We start from the raw sequence: 19,282 nt of genomic DNA on the forward strand, positions 1-19,282 counted from the left end.
AATGAATCGAAATATAATACATTGAATTCACCAATTGTATAAAACATAAATATTTCAGAAACGTCAGGAACGTATGTCACTTTAATCCAAATAGGAATTTGCTATGCCAGGGCATATAAATCCCAACACGTATATCGCTTAGGATGGATAACTGGACCTAGTTGTTATTCCATTGTAGGTCTAGGTATACATGCCCACTGTGATGTGCAATTTGCATGTTACCTTATACTCAGGCTGAGACAGACCTGTGGGCTAGTAAGTATCCTATAGTGTGTATTTATAACTATATGGACTACTTTAGTTATTACTGAGCTATCTAGGATGTATCTGCGTATCAGGTTTCTATATGGATTGTAGTAGGATAGAACTTACATGTAGGCCTGACCCACTCTTATTTTTCAAGTGTTCGTCAGTCTCAGGCTTAGAGCTTGATCGTGTTGAGCAGATACAGTCACTCACTCCTCTGACTATGTAGGATTTTCTTCCATAGTTTAGTTTTGGATTTCATTTCCGTACTTTACTTTATTTTGGTTTTAAGGGGTCCACTCAATGGATTCCCGAGTTGTACGTTTATCGGAGATTTGGAAAGTTTGGATTATCGGATTATGTATAATTATTTAAATTTTGAGGATTTTATTATTTACTATTCTTTCAGCTTTTATTATTTTATTTATTAATTCATTTTTGTATTCCGTGTTCAATTACATATTAATTGTTTGGTATCTTTCGGATCTATGCTCGGACTTGATCACCCGTGGCTCTAGAATCAAGGGGTATCACAGGTGGTATCTCTTCAACGTAACCTATTTGAATCAAAATTGGTTTTGTGAGTATCTACACAATCAATCAGATATCTTATGTTATATTTGGTGTACATAAATGGAATGAAATATAAGTGAAAATGGAATAAGAATGGGAATAGAATGGAATGGCCATTCTCATTCTATTGTTTGGTTGTAAATATGAAATGTATAGGAATAGAATGATAATAACCATTCTAATGTTTGTTTTGACCAATTTAAAATTTAAAATGGAAACCAACGGGTCGGTGGCCTAACAGTATCAGGCCTTTACTTCCTAAAGGGAGGTTAAAGGTTCAAGTCTCAATTGATGCATGCATGTGTGAGTACCAATTAGGGAAAAAAAAATTAGAATGGAATAAATTTCAAATTGAATTCTCCAAAATATCACTCTTAGTAACAAATAAATTAAATTAACAAAATGACATTTTCTAACAATTTTTTAAAAATAAATGGTGGCAGTGGTAGTGGTGACGATGGTGATAGAGGTGGAAAGTGGTAGTGGTGTTGAAAAAAGGCAGTGGTGTTAGTGGAAGGCAGTGGTAGTAGTGTGGAGTGTGGTGATGACTGTGGCGGTGGTGGAAAGCAGTGGAGGGGTGGAAGATGGTGGCGGCAGTGGTGGAGGTGGTGGAAAGTTGTGGTGATGGTGGAAGGCGGTGGTGATGGAAGGTGGTGGCTGTAGTGATGGCGGTGGTGGTGGAAGGCGATGGTGGCAGTGTAGGGCGATGGTGGTGGTGGCATTGGAAGGAAATGGTGATAAAAGGCCGTGGTGAAACATAGTAGTGGTGGTGAAAGGTGGTGGCAGTGGTGGAAGGTGGTGGTGGTGTGAAAGGCAATGGCGGTGGTGGTAGTGGAAAGTGGCGGCAGTGGAAGGTGGTAGCGGTGGCGGTGGAAGGTGGTGGCGATGGTGAAAGGCGATGGCGGTGGTTGCGGTGGAAGGTGGTGGAGGTAGTGGTGGCGGTGGTGGTTACGGTGAAAGGCACTGGCGGTGGTGGAAAGTGGTGGATGGTGTGTGTTATTTTACCACTCACAATAGGACGAATCCTTTGCAAGATAGGGTTACTTAAAGGGTGTCGACCCTCAGGGACTATGGTGGTTTCATCAAGTCTAAAATTAATTTTTATTTTAATTCAGAGAAAAGTTATGTTTGTTGTGATGTAATTCAGTAGCATGAATAAAAAATAAGCAAAGTAAAAAGATTGAGATCAGAGAGAGAAGTACTTAGGAATTGATTTCACCACAAACCTCATACTATGGTAAATTGACTCAACCTTGGGATTTCAATGTTTATGTATAACTTGGAATTAAAAGAATTAACATTCAATTCAATTCAATTTCTAAGAAGATAAATCATGAATGTTTGTTAATAATAACCTATTTTCAGTTGGCACGAATTATCTACTTACTTACTTCTAAACTAATTTTGCAGAATAATTTGTCTTTTCTAAGCATAAACTATAAAAACATTTATTCACAAAAACGGTTTATGCACCATTGCATAATCTCTATTCTTATTGTCATGAAAAGCCCTTAGCCGCTAATCTCAAACAATAAGAATAGGTTGATTTTGATTAAAGAATAATTAATTCTAAGACAATATATTAATTTGTCAAAAATCAATTTTATTCAATTAAAAACTCAATTGCTTAGAAGATCTAAGTTAATTGCTCAAGAATCATGCAATCAATTATATATTAATAATGAAAATCCCAAAGTTTAGAACAATCAAACCATAGTAATTGGATTCGGATTACATTAATGCCCTACGAGAGGATTTAGCTACTCATGACAATGGAGGATATCATCTTTGTTGGTGTAGAACTAATCATCATGGACTATTCTATTCATAACCAATTATTGAATAGACCAATTGGTAGAATATACCAATTGTTGTGGGAAAAACCTAATGGACTGTGCAGTCCAGAGCAAAACGATCCACTATGTTTGAAGCAAAGTATACTGAATTTTGACTCAAGCTCACACCCTATCGTTCTACCAAAAACCAGTCGCTAACAATCCCTAACTTTGCGAATTCCCCGTCTAACAGATCTCGACCTCAGGCTTACTTTTGATCACTGTAGAAGAGTTGCAGGTAGATCAAACAACACTTCACAAATGCTTTGACCCCTTTAAAGTGTGATCGCTTCACCCCTTTTATTCAAGATTTGAATTTGATAAAGAATGAATGAATTCTTAATTGAGAAAACATGTTTTTATAGACTTTTGAAAACCTAATTGTACTTGGAAAACAAGTCAATTTTGTGCATAACCATTATGGTAAAAGTCTATGCAAAATAGGAAGCCAAAACAGACAAGGAAAACCGGTTCAGAAATTTTTGAACCAGTTCAAGTAGGCAAGAAGCTAAAAATAAAATTCAGCTTTACTCTTGAACCAATTCAAGTTGGGCACAATGTAAAACTTTCCAAAGCCTAATTTTGAACCTCCAAAACTTCCTAAGTGTTCTCACACACTCACATGCCTTTCTAAGGCATTGTTCTCATTATCCCGTAGTGTATTAAAATATGAACACTTGAACTTTCTCAAATCCGCATCCGATCTTCAATCTCGAAATTTTTGAAACGAAATATTACAACTCAATTGGACTTGTTTTACCAACGAAATTAACCAATTACAAAATATATATTTTTCACAATCTTCCCGATATATATATATATATATATATATATATATATATATATATATATCTCACAAGATATAGCTAGAAAACTGGGGAAATCTATAAATCATAGATTTGCAAAATGGACCCTCGAGGGATAGTTTAGAAAGATGGCATGCACTCTTGAAACACAAGTTCATTTTCGGACCAAAATATACAAATGACACAAGGTTTTTTGCAGAAATCATAATGTCTTCCAAACACCAAAAGTACACTATTTTTAAACGCTTGAGTGATTGACCATAAACTTTGAGAACATTTTTTAGACACGGCGAGTTATCAACAGATAATTCTTCAAGAAATGGACAGCTTGATAAAAAAGCATTCAAGACATTCTGCAGTCACATCTACAAAAGTAAAACGAATTGCAGTTAGAGATTCAAGTCTTGAAAAATCCCGTGACTGCAGAGGTAAACTATATCGCCCTTCCGGCATTATAGTATATAATCGTTCAAGATTCAACTCAAGCCTTTTAACTCTCTTCTGGAATGCATAGTGAACCCAATTATCGATATAACATGTTAAACTAGAATCCAAATCAAAATGAACTCGGAGTTCATCCATGGTTGCACCCTCGTGTGAGTTCAAGACCCCGATTCACCCAACTTATGTAGTTACCCCTCCACTACTAAATGGTTCCTCCAATTTTTTTCCCTTTGGACTTTCCACAATAACTTCAATCCATCAAAATTAAAAGTACCAGTTGAATATGTCCACAACTCTTTCCATGTACTGAAGAGTACACTAGTTGCTGCTGCCTCTTTCATTGTCAAGAAAGACAGGATGCAAATAAGAATATCATCAGGCAACTGACTAATCCGATCTTCCAAATGATTACTCCTCTCTTTACACTGATTATTGCAAACACCAACACGTAGCGGTACCAAGCCCCTATTTTTCAAAGGGAGGTAAGGAGTTCGAATCTCGGTGAAGGCATGTGTACGAGAGTACCAACTAAAAAAAACAAAAAAAAAAAAAAATTGCAAACCACACATAGAGAGTCAGTGGGAGTGAGGAGAAGCAGTATAAATTGAATTCAACACCAACATGATAAAAATAGGTCCCAAAAAAACAAGGAGAAAACAAGCTAGCAAGCCTAGACACTTCTATGAGGTGTCATCTTGGACACCGACACTTCATAGGCACTCCTAAATACGTGTCTGATATTTTATGATCATGTCCATTATTTGCAACAACAATTTATTATTTTGAACACTTAGTCGGTTTGACAAATTCCGAACATTCGACCAACATATCCTACATTATTTGTCTTATATAAAACAACTCTATGGCAGTCCTGAAAAAACATAATGAACATAATTTGAAGTGGTCAACTTTTAAGGAATAAAACATTACTATAATGACAAGATAGGAGGATGGTAATATCATATATAATATGAGATATTTATTTTGATATTCAAATAGCCACATCTTATAATAACTTTACAATAGAATTTATAAATTAATGTAAGTTATATGATTGTCTCACTCGATACGAAATTTTTTATATATATTAACATTGTGTCCTACTACTTTTAGAATTTGATGTGTCCGCATATTAGTGCATATGGTGTCATAAAAAAAGAAAGGCGATAACGCTTTAGGCAAGAATTGAACTTTAATTCCAACTCCCAAATTGCTAAAAAAAACCTAAGTTGAAATATAGGACTGAAGAAGTGATGAGAAATTATGCAAAGAGAGCCTTGTGGGTCTCTTCTATTTCTGGAGAATTATGTAGAAATTTGTTGCGAAAATAAACCACTTGAAGATATATATATATACCGGTAGTTATATTCTTTTGGAAATTAAAATTGGAATGGGAAGAGGATTTGGTTTATAATTTATTTATATGCTTTATATGCCTTGATAGTCTCTCTATTAGTAAGTGGTAGTTATAAATAATAAATTAGAATTTGTATGTTAAAAAATTAATATTATTTTAAATTTATATTAGTCAGTTTTTTTTTTAATTATTATTTTCTTACTTTGGAAATCTATTAATTTTTTATTTATTTTTTTTCTGATTTTAATTAGCTTTATTATTATTAAACCCGGTCAATTGGGATCTTATAACTACATAAATTAAAGGCTAGTTTGATCAAAGTCCTTATTAAGGAATTATTGGTTTAATAATTATTGGTGGTTGATATCTAATCAGATGTCTAGTGGTATTTCCTTTACCTTTCAAAGTGAATAGTGAGAATTTGAGACTCCAAAGAACAAAATGGGTGTGTGAGTAGTGGGTGTGAAAAAATTAAAAAAATAAATAAATCAAATTAGAAACCCGACATTGTAAAATAACTTTAAAAATAAAAATTAAAAAAAAATAGAAAAATTAGAATTTGTAGAAAGGTGTTAGACAAAAAAATAATTTTTATAACATTTTATGAGAGCTATAAAAGCGGTTTATATAGGGTGAGAGAGATGTGAAAAAGATTTGTAATAAAATAATTTTGGTAAGTTAAAAAATCAAATCTTATTTCCTTTCAAAATTTGATGGTTCCAAAGTAGCGTACGAGACGTTAGCTTCACAAATTTTAATTAAACCCTAATTCTAAGAAACACGTTAATAAGAAGCCAGCTCGAGAAAAATAGTAAAGAAGCCAACATTATTATTTGAAAGTTTTCTTAAAACCTTATTTTCCATCTTGGAAGCACCTAAGAAAAACTGAGACTAACCCATTTATAACAGTTATACGAATATGAGATAACTTGTGCCAAAATACATATACATGACTTCAAACTAACCTCATACAATCCAAACTTTTTGTGACACCCTTAACTTCATAATATATACAAAGTTCTTAACACAAAATGGTTAATTCAGAATCAAACCAACATTTCTCAATCAGTTTAGTCAAAAATGAGAGGAAAAAAACTATGTAGAAAGTTAAAAAAATAAAAAATAAAATAAAATAAAATAATCAGCCTAACGTGCGGGTTAGAAAGCTCACATCATTTAAACAGGAGATGAGGGCAACCTGTGCGGGTTAGAAAGCTGTATTTAATCAAGTTAAATTTAGAAGAAAAATCAAATTTAAGAAACATTAAATCAAAACAAGAAATTTGATTCCACAAGTCAAGACTTCGATAACTCTACAATTACAAACCTAGAAAAGAAGCTACACCAAATCTTGAAAAATCAAGAAAAATATTCAGCTAGTGCTCAATTAGTCATATTAAAAGCTCTAAAAAATAGTGATAAAAATTTAAGTGGCCAGGTAAACTTAAAACAAAAACTAGAAATCGAAAAAGATAGTCAAAACTTTAAAAATTGATCCAAATCAACTCATTAGCCAAAACTATTTTTCCTATTCAAAGTAAAACTAAACCATTAATTCAAAAGATTATCTAAAGATTATAAATAATTTCTAAGAACAAATAGATAAAAGGTTACAATCTTAGAATAATCATGCTACGGAAGGTTATAGAGATTAGAGAAAACTCTTTGAAATTTCTCAATTAGTCATAAACCAGAATAATTGGTTCATAGCAGCAATAATAGAAAATAGTGAATCCTTACATAAGATTGAACAACAAATGGGCAATCTTAATAAAAATATAAAGGAGTTAAAAAAAATTTTGTTAAGTCTTGTTAAAAAAGAAAAAGAGAAAATTCCCGAGGAACCCCTCTAGGAAAATGGACAAAAGCAAATAAACTTAGAAAACCTAACTCCCACTATAACAATCAAGCCAATAAAAATAATAAAAACATTTAACCAAGGTCGAAAATCAGCATCCGAAAGAAATGACATAGGAAATATGAAGGAAATAGAACTTCAAAACCAGAGAAGAATAAATTTTAGAAAAACTAGAAGAAGAATTTGAAACTACTTGTCATGCAGAAAAAATAGAGTACTTATAAAATCATGAAACCAAGAAAATGTTCGAGTTACCTTCTTCACCCCTAATAAAGGAACCAGTGAAGTCACTCAACATTCAAACTAAACTATAGAAAACAGTCAGGTAAAACATTCATAAACAACAAAATTAATGTTAGAAAATCTTGTCTTAATATTGGGAGTTGCTATTGGTGCTGTGCTCCACCTATATTTATTCAGAAATAAAATGTAAAAAAATAACTTTGAATTACCCCCCAATATGTCTTCACATTTTTCTCTCTCCTATATGATCGACAGTTCTCTCAACTCTCTCTCTTGTCCATCTCTTCTTTGTTTCTTTTGTCTCTCTCTCTCTCTACATGTATCTTGCCATCAAAGACTATGTCCACCAACCACCTAAAGACTAACTCATTCCCAATCGGTTCACTGTACCATTTACAAATACCTATTCACCAATATTGTTTGCTTTGTGTACAACAATATTAACCTCCCCCTCTATATGGGGAAAAAACACAAACTCCTAAGTTTTAAAAAATCTCGAACATTGTGCTTTACACTGCAGCCCTAAGATCTCCCTTCTTGGTCACACTGGTTGGAGGAAGCTCACAAGCTTCTGCAAACTTCAACATGTTTGGCAATATCTTATTCTCTTTTCATTGGTCACTCAAATATGAATGTGCCCAACTAGAACACAACTGATCCTCCCATTGAGCAATGTATTACTTGAGGGACCGTATAACCCACAACAGTTGGTGTCCCTTGAAATGTGTCGGTCCCGAGCACTCATCTTGGGACTTGCCCAGTAATGGCAGTGACAGGGGCACTATACTTGTCGTTTTCCAAAAGTCAAGCAAACGTATACATACCCCATTTGGATTAATGTCCATTGGTGTTATTATGCATATAAAGGCCACTCCACAAAACAAAGATTATGTGAGATTTGCCAGATTTCCTTTCCAATGAAAAGTAGTTTATCGAAGTCAACAAGTTGCATCATTATCATTGTTCAGTCTAATCTGATATCCATTCTATAATATTTCTAAACTACCAGGGATAGTCAAAATAACTCATCTATGTATAAAAACTAAGTCAGACAAATTATCTTGATCTAATTCTTTGACATGCTTCTTGTAAAGAGTATATCGACCTCAAGATTTGACTCAAGCAAATCAGAATCAAACATCTAGTAGTGATAAGTTCCTGCAACTTAGTCAAGTCAATACTCAACTTCCTAACTCGAGAGGATACAGCAAAACCCTGGTCAAGACTTCCGGGTATGAAGCCTGGGATGGTGCGTGTTGCCTAGGGGAACTTTTAGATCAAAGTATTTAGAGCCAACCAGAAATTAATAGCAACATGATGCTTATCAACCTCAAAAAGGTAACAAGGAAGTTAAAAAAATTGGCCAACTAATTTAACAGAATGATTAAGAGTATTTTACATCAGCAATTATGAAACAGGAACATAGATTGAAAAAGCCACAAAAATTTAGTTTCAAAATTAAAATTTAGCACTAAAGGATGTTAGCACTAAGCTTTCCTTTAAAATTTCGGTTGGGCAGACCGTTGCCATCCTGTTAAAACTTTTACCCTCCACATAATCTGCAATTTTATATAGAAGATCAACTCAGCCACAGTTTTAATCCAAAATGTTGAAACAGTTATGACACAAAACATGAGCCAGTAAATTTAAGGTTGAAATGTCGAATAAACAGCAGCGAAAAAGAATTCCACGCCTATTAAGAAAAACCGTCTTTTTTTCTCCATCACTTTATATCTTACTGAAATAAAATGCCAATTGCTGCACCATTAACAATGATAGGCTTGTTCAAAGAATTCCCAGTGCTATTCACTATGATGATTTGACGATAAAAGGAACCTAAATTCAATAAACAACAAACTTCTACACCATACTAAAACCTCATATTAAATTTTTATTTTTGGATGTGTGACAAAATTATAGTTATACCACAATTAATCAAAGAATACAAACGCAGCTATAATTGATTTCTGATTGATTTTTAACAGTACAATATACTAATTGAACAAACCAACAATATCTCGTTTTATTTGTCTATAACTACCATATGGTTACTAATCTATGTCAATTTAATGCTTTTTATTAAAGTGCCAAGTAGTAGCATAGACAGACACACAATATAACACATACAAGCCAACAGGGAAAATCTTAATTTTCATGATGTGGACATGACAATAAAATCAATATTTTTACACATAAATACTATATTATATACAACAACAATTTTTCATTAAACATTATATATACAACAAAAAGTTTTCCTTTTAAGAATCCAATATTCTATAACAATAACGTGAATTCTGCAATTTAGAAACCGTATAGTCACAATCTATCTTTATCGCATAGAGAAAAATGTAAGCATGTGCGTGTAGATATGTATATTTATAAACATGATTTGATGACAATGGATCATATTCTCGATAAAAAAGAAGTGTACCCTTCAATTTTACTAATTGCCAAAAGAATTGTGAAATGTAGCAAGGATTAAAAAAAAATTCAGGTGATCTGCATATGACTTCAAAACAATTATAAACCCATCTTGAACTATCTAATAGAATAATATTTCTATTCTCTAATCCCATTCTTTCTTTCTTTTTTTTCTTTTTCTTTTTTAATACTTTCCAAATTACCACCATCTATCAGATGTATACCAAAGTTTTACGTTGGTCATTTGATACTGATACATAGACTAACACTTGGCGCAAAATCTCGCATAATTCCACTGTTAGACCAGTGATACTACATAAATCTAATGGACTTAAGACCCACTTCATCAAAGAGAAACTCTTAGAGATCCCTTTTCTTAAAAACCAAAAGAACGCGAACCAGAATCAGTAAAATCTGTGAATGTTGACATAAAGGAGACATAATATTGACTCCTCTCCTTTAAGGGCACAAAGTGAATGCGAACCAGAATTAGGAAAAGGTGTGAATGCAAAAGAATTTTCTTCCCCTCCTAGCTGAACCTATATTAGATTTTTTTCCAATTAGAGTTTAGTAGCACTTTTTTTTTTTTTTTTGGTTAGGTAAATACTCACAGACACCCACATGTGCCCACTATGGGACATGAACCCCTCACCTCTCCTTAGGAGCACTTACTATCCTCAAAAAGCTTATATTTGGGATTTAGTTGTCGAAATAGTTTATTGTAGTGCAGGATTCTCAAGTATTTTCAATACATTCATACATTTATTTTTTAATATTATAGATTTGCCGAGCAGTCTACATTCCACAAGTTGCAATATTACTGTGAAGTTTCACTTATTTTGCTTGGTCAATTTTCTACAACAGAGAAGACTAATGTTTGTACATTTGAACATCCAAAAGGTTTTCTTTTATTGATTTTTTTTTAAAAGTTATTTATTAAAGGTAAACTTTATTTCACCAGAAGAGGAGGTACAATAGTTGAAGGATAGATTGCATCAAACCTTATGCCCTAATGAGATGTATATTGCAGAGACCTAGGAAGCACGGACACTCCAAAATGGGCGAAGAATCCGTGTCCGACACGGACACACCAAAAAACGTGTCTGGAATTTTTTATTTTTTTTAATTTTCGGACACGGCTCAGACAGCTCGGACACACTTTTCTGGAATTTTTTTTTTTTTTTTTTTTTTTTTTTTTTTTTAATGCTGCTATGTTAATTTTTTTTTTTTTTAAAAAAATTTTAATGCTGATATGTTCTATTTTTTGTTTTGTACTACCCTAAAGATGCTGATATATATATATATACTAACCTAAAGATGCCACAATTTGCCGTGTCCGTGTCCTAAAGATGCTGATATATATATATATACTAACATATCAGTGATATATATATATATATATATATATATATATTCCAACCTAAACATATCATTGCTTTTTTTTTAAAATTATTAATGCTGATATATATATATATATATATATATACACTATTCGCCGTGTCCGTGTCGTGTCGTATCCGTGTCCGTGCTTCTTAGGCAGAGACCCATATTTGACCAGCCAATAATATCATTTATGATACTACAAACTGAGAAATTGGAATGAACATGGCTCTTGTTGCTTATATATAACAAAGAAAGGAGGCTGCTGATAATCTTTTTCGGTGTCTATACCTTTGACTGAGAATATTTCAAATTCTTGTCCATCTTTACGAGTAACATACAATGACTTAAGATGCAGAGAAATAAAGATGGAAGAATACACTTCTTAACAACCATTAGACCTAACAGATATGTGGTAAGAATAGGGTATCAAAAATCAAATGTCGCACCAGGGTCTAAGTTCATATTTTTATAGCTCCCACTTTTGGATTTATTTCCCAATTATATATAAGGGTGTACCACAACCGAATCAATATAATATGACCAGCAAAACAATTGATCATAACAACTACAATCCTAATGTGTATAATAAAAAATAACACACTTTGATACTCCATTTTTTTTCCTTTTCTTTCTACTGAGCATCTAATGCTGATATGAACAGGATGTAGTGTTCTTCTAAAACAGAACTGTTATATCTAAATTTGTGTTCCTTCAAGTTCTTATTTTAATAGAATTTGAAATTTTATTTTATTTAAGACGAGATTTATAAAGTAATCAATATTATAAAAAGAAAGAGAGACAACACCAAAAGTTACAAACTTGAGCGTTTCATGACTATTAACATTTGAAAATACAATTACAACCTCATCTAAGAAAGTTGATTCAAAGTGATCAAATAGAACTGTTCATACAAACATAACACACAATATCTAGATTATAGACATTATTTGGAAGGATAGCAAACCAAAAGGTTTTGAAATTTGATTCAAAGCCTATGTTTTGATCCTATTAGTTCTAAGATTGCAATTACAAATCAAAGGAAATCAGTGGTGATCTATTGGAAGATAATACAAAATAACCCAAATATTGTTATGAACTAGATCAAACACCTTCAATTACACAAATAGTACTACAATTACAAGATCTGATCCGAAAAAAATGTTCCAATAAGCATGCCATTTTGACTAAAACTAGTAAAGAAATTCAAAACCCAATAACAACAGTACAGATTCAATTGGCGTACCTAAGCAGAACCAACGATGATATTGTTGATGGGGATGAAAACCAGCTTCACGAAAAATCCAACAAATCCCATCACCACAAAACCTATTGCGGTTTGGAACGCAACCTTCGTGAATTCTACACCACATCAATGCAAATCACAAGTTAGCAAAGCTTAAATTTTGATATTCCTTTTTCATTTTTCTTTTTCGTGGTTTTCAACTAAGCTCAACCCATAGACTGGCTTTCCCCAAATCCCCAAAACCCTATAGGCGGTTGGAGCTACCACTGTGGATTGCAGTGTATATACCACTAATCCAATAACTAGCTGATGGCGAATTTTGAAACTTCGATTCAGCAGATTCAATTTATATATAAATCGACATGTATACATATAGATGTGTGTATATATATGTATATTACCTTTACGATCAGGCTTGTGGCATTTCTTGACGAGTCGTTGGCTGTTCTTAGCAAAATCTCTCAGTGGATCGACGACTGAATCAAGTGCATCCATTTCTCTGCTCTGCTGCGACAAAATTACTCAAACAATGCACGGATATATATAAAAATGGATATGTGAGAGAAATGGAAGACGCGTTAAGGTCAAAAATTCAGCATTCATAAATAAATAAATAAATAAAAATAAAAAATAAAAGTCAAAACTGGAAGATGGATTTTCATATGACAAAAGTACCCTTGACGAAGATAAGAGAGATACTTCCTTGAAGGGAGGCATTGGTAACGTCTGTGGCAATTTAAAATATTACCAAAGGGTTTCTAAAAATGAGATCAAAATGTTAAAAAAAAAATTAGTTAATTATTTTTTTAACTTGCAACAGTTTTTTATCAAACACTGTTATCATATTTTTACTTTCAAAAATCTTCTAACAAATATAAGTTACCAAAATAAATTGTTTCTGTTTTAGACCAAAGCAAAATCACAGAACGAAAATCATTGCCAAACTAACCTAAAAAATTTTAAATTGTTGATTATATGAAATTCTATCTTCATTCGAATTCAACCTGGGATGAACCTCTAACATATGGCTATCTCAACAACCCAAAATGCTATATCCACATTTGGCATTTCACAAATTTGAGACACATATGTAGACTACACGTAGACTACCCCTGAACGAGACCATTTCTTTTGATGCAGTTACAAATGACTTTACTATGAATTAGTTACCCATAATTCTCAATGTGTTACAAACAAGCCGTAGACAACACAGTATCTTTCAATTTGTTACACACAAGCAGGAAATGGGTTAGGTTTAGTGTTTCAATTTAAAAGAAAAAAAGTAAAATATATATATAATATTTTTATATATTATATGGATTGAATCCAATTGGTTATATATTATACAGATCAAATCGATTTTTTGAACCCATAATTCATTAACCGAATCAATATCTACAGATTCCTAATTTGTAAATCCATAACTGAACCAATAGGCTTAAAAACATCTACTGACCACAAATCAAATTAATTAGATGGGATTCAAAGATTAGCGAATCAAATGAACACCCTTACCATTCACAAAAAGACAACATTTTCTCTACCACTTTCCTCTAACCAAACCAAGTAGTTCATGAAGACAAAGCACAAACATATTGAACTCTGAGTAATGCTCTCAAGAGAAATTTTTTCGGGTTGATATAACAATTGGAGGATGGTTTTGGGATTGATACACTCGGGCTATGTTGTTGGCTGACTAAAGTAGCTAGCTACATGTTAAGTCACACATTTTTCCCTTGTTTTTTCAGCGTGAGTAAATCATTTTTATCTCATTAAATCATGATCAAATGTTTCATTTTGTATCTAATTTTTCATTTAAACTCATAAAGTTTTGAATAAATAAATATAGTAAGTTCATTTATTCTCGTAATACCATTTGAATCTATAGAGTACAAGAGCATGAATTAGTCACCCCATTTTGCTCCTCACCTTAGAAATTTTCAGAGTCCGAATCACTACTCTCTCGAACATATACCTTTATCTTGAGAAATTTCACATACATTTCATTTATCAATCTGCGATCCCAAAGAGTCTGATGACAATAGTCCAACACAAAACAAAGACAATTCAATATAAAATTGAATGTTTTACCGATTATTAAGTCCCGAATGATCTAATTTTAGGTATAACGAGGCTTTTAGTGCCCCCTTATTAATCCTAGATTGGATTCCCCCTTCCCACTAACTCCTAACCAATGCCAGACCCAAAAAAAAAAAACAAAAAAAAAAAAAATATATATATATATATATATATATATATTTAGGTAGGGTCCCTCTGTTATTCTTCATCCTAATCTTGGGCCTAGTGGTTTTAACTAGGCCCGTCACTTTATTTCTGGGCTCTAGTGGTTTTAGCTAGGTCAGTCATTCTACTCTCTTGAGTCTTGGCAACTCTAAATTGACAATGTGATACATTATATCAATCATGCACTCAAAGATGCAACAATAATATAAAACCCATACAATACATTTACATCGAATATGCAATATACATATTAAGATATTGCATCGAGAATGCAATACTTTAGTCCGCATGGGTAGCCTAATAAATTGGGAATCTCCTAAACACCATATAGTCCGAAGGACACTACATAGTCCAGAGTGACAAGTGACGAGTCTCGTGACAAAGTACAACATCATAAAATAACGAATGTAATCGTCGCATAAGCTATGTGAGCTATCGAATAAGTGAGGTAAAAGCACAAATCCGACACAAGAAAAGATGTGACACAAAAGCATTACTCACATGAAGTCACCCAAACAAAATATTATAATAGAAGCTCTAAAACGAGAAAAACCGGACGGAAAAATATCGGGTCATAAGGACAAACACATGAAATCCCTCGTGTTAATATTTGGCACAAGAATGCATTCTACCATAATAGAATTTTCAGAGCGCCATTAGAACGTGCTTTTTTACAACAAACAATAAACTTCTCCGACCCCTCTTCCAAGGGAAGGGATCCTATTCCTACCGGGTTCGGGATTTCAAGTTAGGCTGTGTATTGGTTCGGAATGGTTGCCTACCACCCATTCATATGCAAACTTACCGTCATCAAGTACATTGGCAGAAACGAGCAACAATGAATTCAGCAAGAAAGACGAATGCATGCTTAGCCAAAAACCATAAGAACTGCGAAATTGCAGAGAGGACCCAAGCATAGAAGACTAAGTTCATCTTTATAATTATTTAGGCTCTTCTAGTCACTAAAAATACCCCAAGTCCAAAATCATATATTCGTTTTGTTATACAAGGGGATTTTCAGTTCAGACTAACAGTGCACAAAAGTAACAATTAACAATAACAAATACAACAGAGGAGACCATCGCAAGCCTGCTGCTGCCCAAGCTCACTACTACTGAAAATAATTTAAGCCATGCCTCCACTTGTGGCAGTTCGGATTATCTGAAACAAAGCTGGCACAACGGAAAAGAAGAAATTGAAATCAGCAGCAAAAAAAAAAAAAAAAAGAGAAGACAGATAAGAGCAAAACTACAACAAACAAAATAGATGCTTTTATTTTGGTTTTTAGTTTAGCAAAAACATTGAGCATCTTTGGCTACTAAGAAGCATCCATGTGAGGAGACCATACACTCCCCTTTGTCCTATTGTCAATGAAGTAGTCCTTCGCACCCAATTTTACAACTACCCAAGGACGCCCAACGAAACAGCCAATCCAATGCTGGATTAACATTCTAATCATTCTCAGGAGAGCTTAGAACAAGGGCTGTGAACTCTGTTTTTATTTTATATATATATATATATATATATATCATATTTTTACATTAGCAGAACAAACTCAAATGTAATATCTGCCAAGGAATCAACATAGCTCCTTTAGAAGTTGACACAAACTGTTCGCACATCAGAGAACAATTCACAGAATTCCACCTCCTCCCCATCCAAGCAGAGTTATAGCTATTCATTAACGGATATTTTGTTGAATCGAATTAAACCCCGGCTTAGTGAGGAATAAAGTTGTGCATGAATGCGTTCCAATTCTTGGTCAGAGGGAAAGCAGCACAAAATAATGTCTTCCTCCTTATCTAACAGAAAACGGATCTGCCTATATTTATGATTTAAAGAAGCACAAGTTTGTTTAATGTGTATTATTAGCTTTAGGAAATCAAGATATTGAAAAAAAAAAAAAAAAGGTAATGCAGTTTCCTCCGTAAAAGTTCCAATTGAATAATATTAGCACCAATAACCCAAGAAAGGAACTCACAGGATCCAATGACAACAAACATGAAGAACCCAAGCAAAAGAGGCCCAACTGGGTAAGAATTTCCTTTCTTTGTTGTCGTCTCAGGCACTGCACCCCTCTTCTTGATGTTCTTCTCAAACCTCTCCACCTTCCGATCTGCAAGACGCCTTGAGGTTGTCTGTAGATGCAACAAAAAATAAAAAATTCCATACTATCCGTTGCAGAGAAAGGACAGGCAAATTTAAATAAAAATTACTAAACCATTCAGAAGGCATCTCAATATAATTTACCAAAAAACTCTATATACAGCTCTAAATTCACCAATGTCGGTGACACCACCTTTTAATCCCTTTGTGCGTGTGTGGGTGGATAGTGATGATTCTCTCGACCATATATATGATTTGTAATGTGTAAGCATGCTCAGCTGATATGGTTCGGCCATGTACCATCATTGAAGGTGCAACATGATCAAGATATAAAACAAGAATCCTGTTAACAACCATCTAATTTAAAAGCTTAAACCCTCATGTGTGGCCTTCTTTTGGTCCAACACGTGTTTCAATTTTAAATAAGGGTGACGGTGAGATTTCAACACGACCTACCCTACTCTGATACCATGTTAACAACCATCTATTCTAAAAGCTTAAGTTGTTAGAGAGGGTGTAACTTAAATATTTAAGTCCTCCAACACATATAATACAACTATAATTGGTATTAGCCAACTGATTATGAATGGTTTTCAAATGTAAGCAAAAACTAAACCCACATGTACAATATGTTAACAAGATACGTACTGAAGAAGATAGGCAAACATGACTATTACCACAAAGGGCAACCTAATCATACTAAAAGTAACCATAATATCCTCAATTACTGTTAAATGAAAATTTCTTTCAACTAGTGGATAAAATGCATTTATTTTGTGTCACATTTAAAGAATAACTGAGTGCTGTTTAATTCTTCTTCTGCTAGAGGCCATGGCAATATTAACATTCAAGTCTCATGATTTAACAGTAACTGGCCTTGTATGAAAAGCATACCGATCTCTGCTGGGCCCTCGTTAATCTAATAGGATATTAAATGGTCTAAAGTGCAGTCCCTTCAAATCTAACAGATTTACATAAAATTCTATGATACAAAAATAAAATAAAAAATAAGAAACCACATTCAATTTACCATTAAAAAGTTCCATAAGAAGCCAAGAAATATAGCTTTCAAATTTCTGATTTTCAGTGCGAAGAAGAATTGTGCAGCTGAATCTAAAAATTCAAACATTGTATATATAGCCTTTTTTTCATTCGCTAATGTTTCCTAGAAAACTAAAATCCTGATTCTGGATAAAAGTTAAATGCATGGTGAAAACTTTAATTATATTTTTTTGGGGGGTCTGCTGGATATTAAGGGATCTACCCAAGATTACTAAAAACCCATTTTAATCACGTGAGCATTCTGCACATCCTCTTTCACAACAAAAATACAAACTTTCCCATTTATCATACTCATTAGGTTATCATTTTTCACATTGAATTTGGAAGCATGGAAGTGCAATTGGAGAAAAACTAATTCAAACTTTAATCTAATTTGGCCCCAATTCAAATTCCATGCTACCAAACAAAGATACATATCAAAGGCACTACGGTGATAGAGGCAAGTCTACATCAATTCAACATATATACGATAAGATTTTACCACCTATCAAAAAATTCAAGCGAGAAAGAAAAATGTAAACAGGTACAGCGCGCGCACACACACACACACACACACATATATATATATAACCGAGATCCAGATCTGATCCAGTTTTCTTAACAAAACTAGGTAAAATTCAATCAAATTCTAAAATGAGGATAATCTAATTGACAGTTGAAATTTATAATTGCAATAATAATAATAATAATAATTGATTTAATTTAAAAAGAAAACGAATCATCAAGATCTAGGAAGGTGGAGAGAGAGAAATGAGATTACCATGGTTTTGGACGAGATCTGCAGCGGAAGCTTAGAGAAATTTTGGGACTCCGAATGGTTCTCAGGCGCTCTCACAACTGTTTCTGATTTATTTTTTATTTATTTTCTTTTCCTTCATCGATTAGTTGTAGAAGAACGAAACGCGTTCGGGGAGCTGAAATTGTCCGCGATGCGCGTGGCATTGACTTCCATAGTAAATTACATTTTTACCCATCTGTTTAGGATGCAATAAAAATAAAAATTAATAATCTTTCTTTTTTAAGATAAACATGCATTTGACCAACAAATCAGACTGGTAGTGCAATAAATCTGAGTTGTTAGTTCAAACACTTATTTTTCTTTTCCTAGAGGAAATGAGCAAGTCTAAGATTATATATATATATATAATATTTTTAGTTTGAAATAAACAAGTTCATTCGTGAATAATTAAGCTCAAACTCTAACTTTCTATATATGTTACAAATTATTTTTGAGTTCTGGCTTGCTTGGAATGAAATTCTGAAAACATTTTTTTAAGACTAATTACAAGAAAATTGTACTATTCGAAAAATAAAAATTCATAAAACTATTTTATTTTATCTACTAAAAATAGTTTTCTCAACTAAAAAAATAAATAAAATATTGCACCTCACTCTTTTATTCTTTAATTTATTATGTTTCTCAAAAATAGATTCAACTAGAAAAAAAAAAATACTCTT

The 19,282-nt window shown here is 33.0% G+C and overlaps 2 protein-coding genes across 2 annotated transcripts; both read right to left on the reverse strand.

Annotated features, from left to right (window-relative positions):
- Nucleotides 1–8,712: 8,712 nt before the first annotated feature.
- Nucleotides 8,713–12,988, reverse strand: LOC132303968 (protein transport protein Sec61 subunit gamma-1-like). Its single transcript, XM_059801429.1, has 3 exons — nucleotides 12,814–12,988; nucleotides 12,413–12,528; nucleotides 8,713–8,921 (listed from the first exon to the last, which is right to left on the reverse strand). Exons 1-2 carry the CDS (start codon nucleotides 12,905–12,907, stop codon nucleotides 12,413–12,415), a joined length of 210 nt encoding a protein of 69 aa, XP_059657412.1. The 5' UTR covers nucleotides 12,908–12,988; the 3' UTR covers nucleotides 8,713–8,921.
- A 2,586-nt stretch (nucleotides 12,989–15,574) lies between these two features.
- On the reverse strand, nucleotides 15,575–18,742 carry LOC132303969 (uncharacterized). The gene is made up of 3 exons (XM_059801430.1): nucleotides 18,585–18,742; nucleotides 16,638–16,794; nucleotides 15,575–15,828 (listed from the first exon to the last, which is right to left on the reverse strand). Exons 1-3 carry the CDS (start codon nucleotides 18,585–18,587, stop codon nucleotides 15,782–15,784), a joined length of 207 nt encoding a protein of 68 aa, XP_059657413.1. The 5' UTR covers nucleotides 18,588–18,742; the 3' UTR covers nucleotides 15,575–15,781.
- Nucleotides 18,743–19,282: the final 540 nt, after the last annotated feature.

The sequence above is a fragment of the Cornus florida genome, unplaced genomic scaffold (genome assembly GCF_030987335.1).
Source record: "Cornus florida cultivar Cherokee Brave unplaced genomic scaffold, ASM3098733v1 CherokeeBrave_3.0.0_Hap2_Chr04, whole genome shotgun sequence".
Classification (NCBI taxonomy): domain Eukaryota; kingdom Viridiplantae; phylum Streptophyta; class Magnoliopsida; order Cornales; family Cornaceae; genus Cornus; species Cornus florida.

Coding starts and splice junctions, on each gene's coding strand:
- LOC132303968 (XM_059801429.1), bottom strand. CDS start 12,907: ATGGATGCACTTGATTCAGTCGTCGATCCACTGAGAGATTTTGCTAAG. Junction 12,529..12,813: donor CCACAAGCCTGATCGTAAAG/GTAATATACATA, acceptor GATGTGGTGTAG/AATTCACGAAGGTTGCGTTC.
- LOC132303969 (XM_059801430.1), bottom strand. Junction 15,829..16,637: donor GTTTGTTGTCATTGGATCCT/GTGAGTTCCTTT, acceptor CCGTTGTGCCAG/CTTTGTTTCAGATAATCCGA.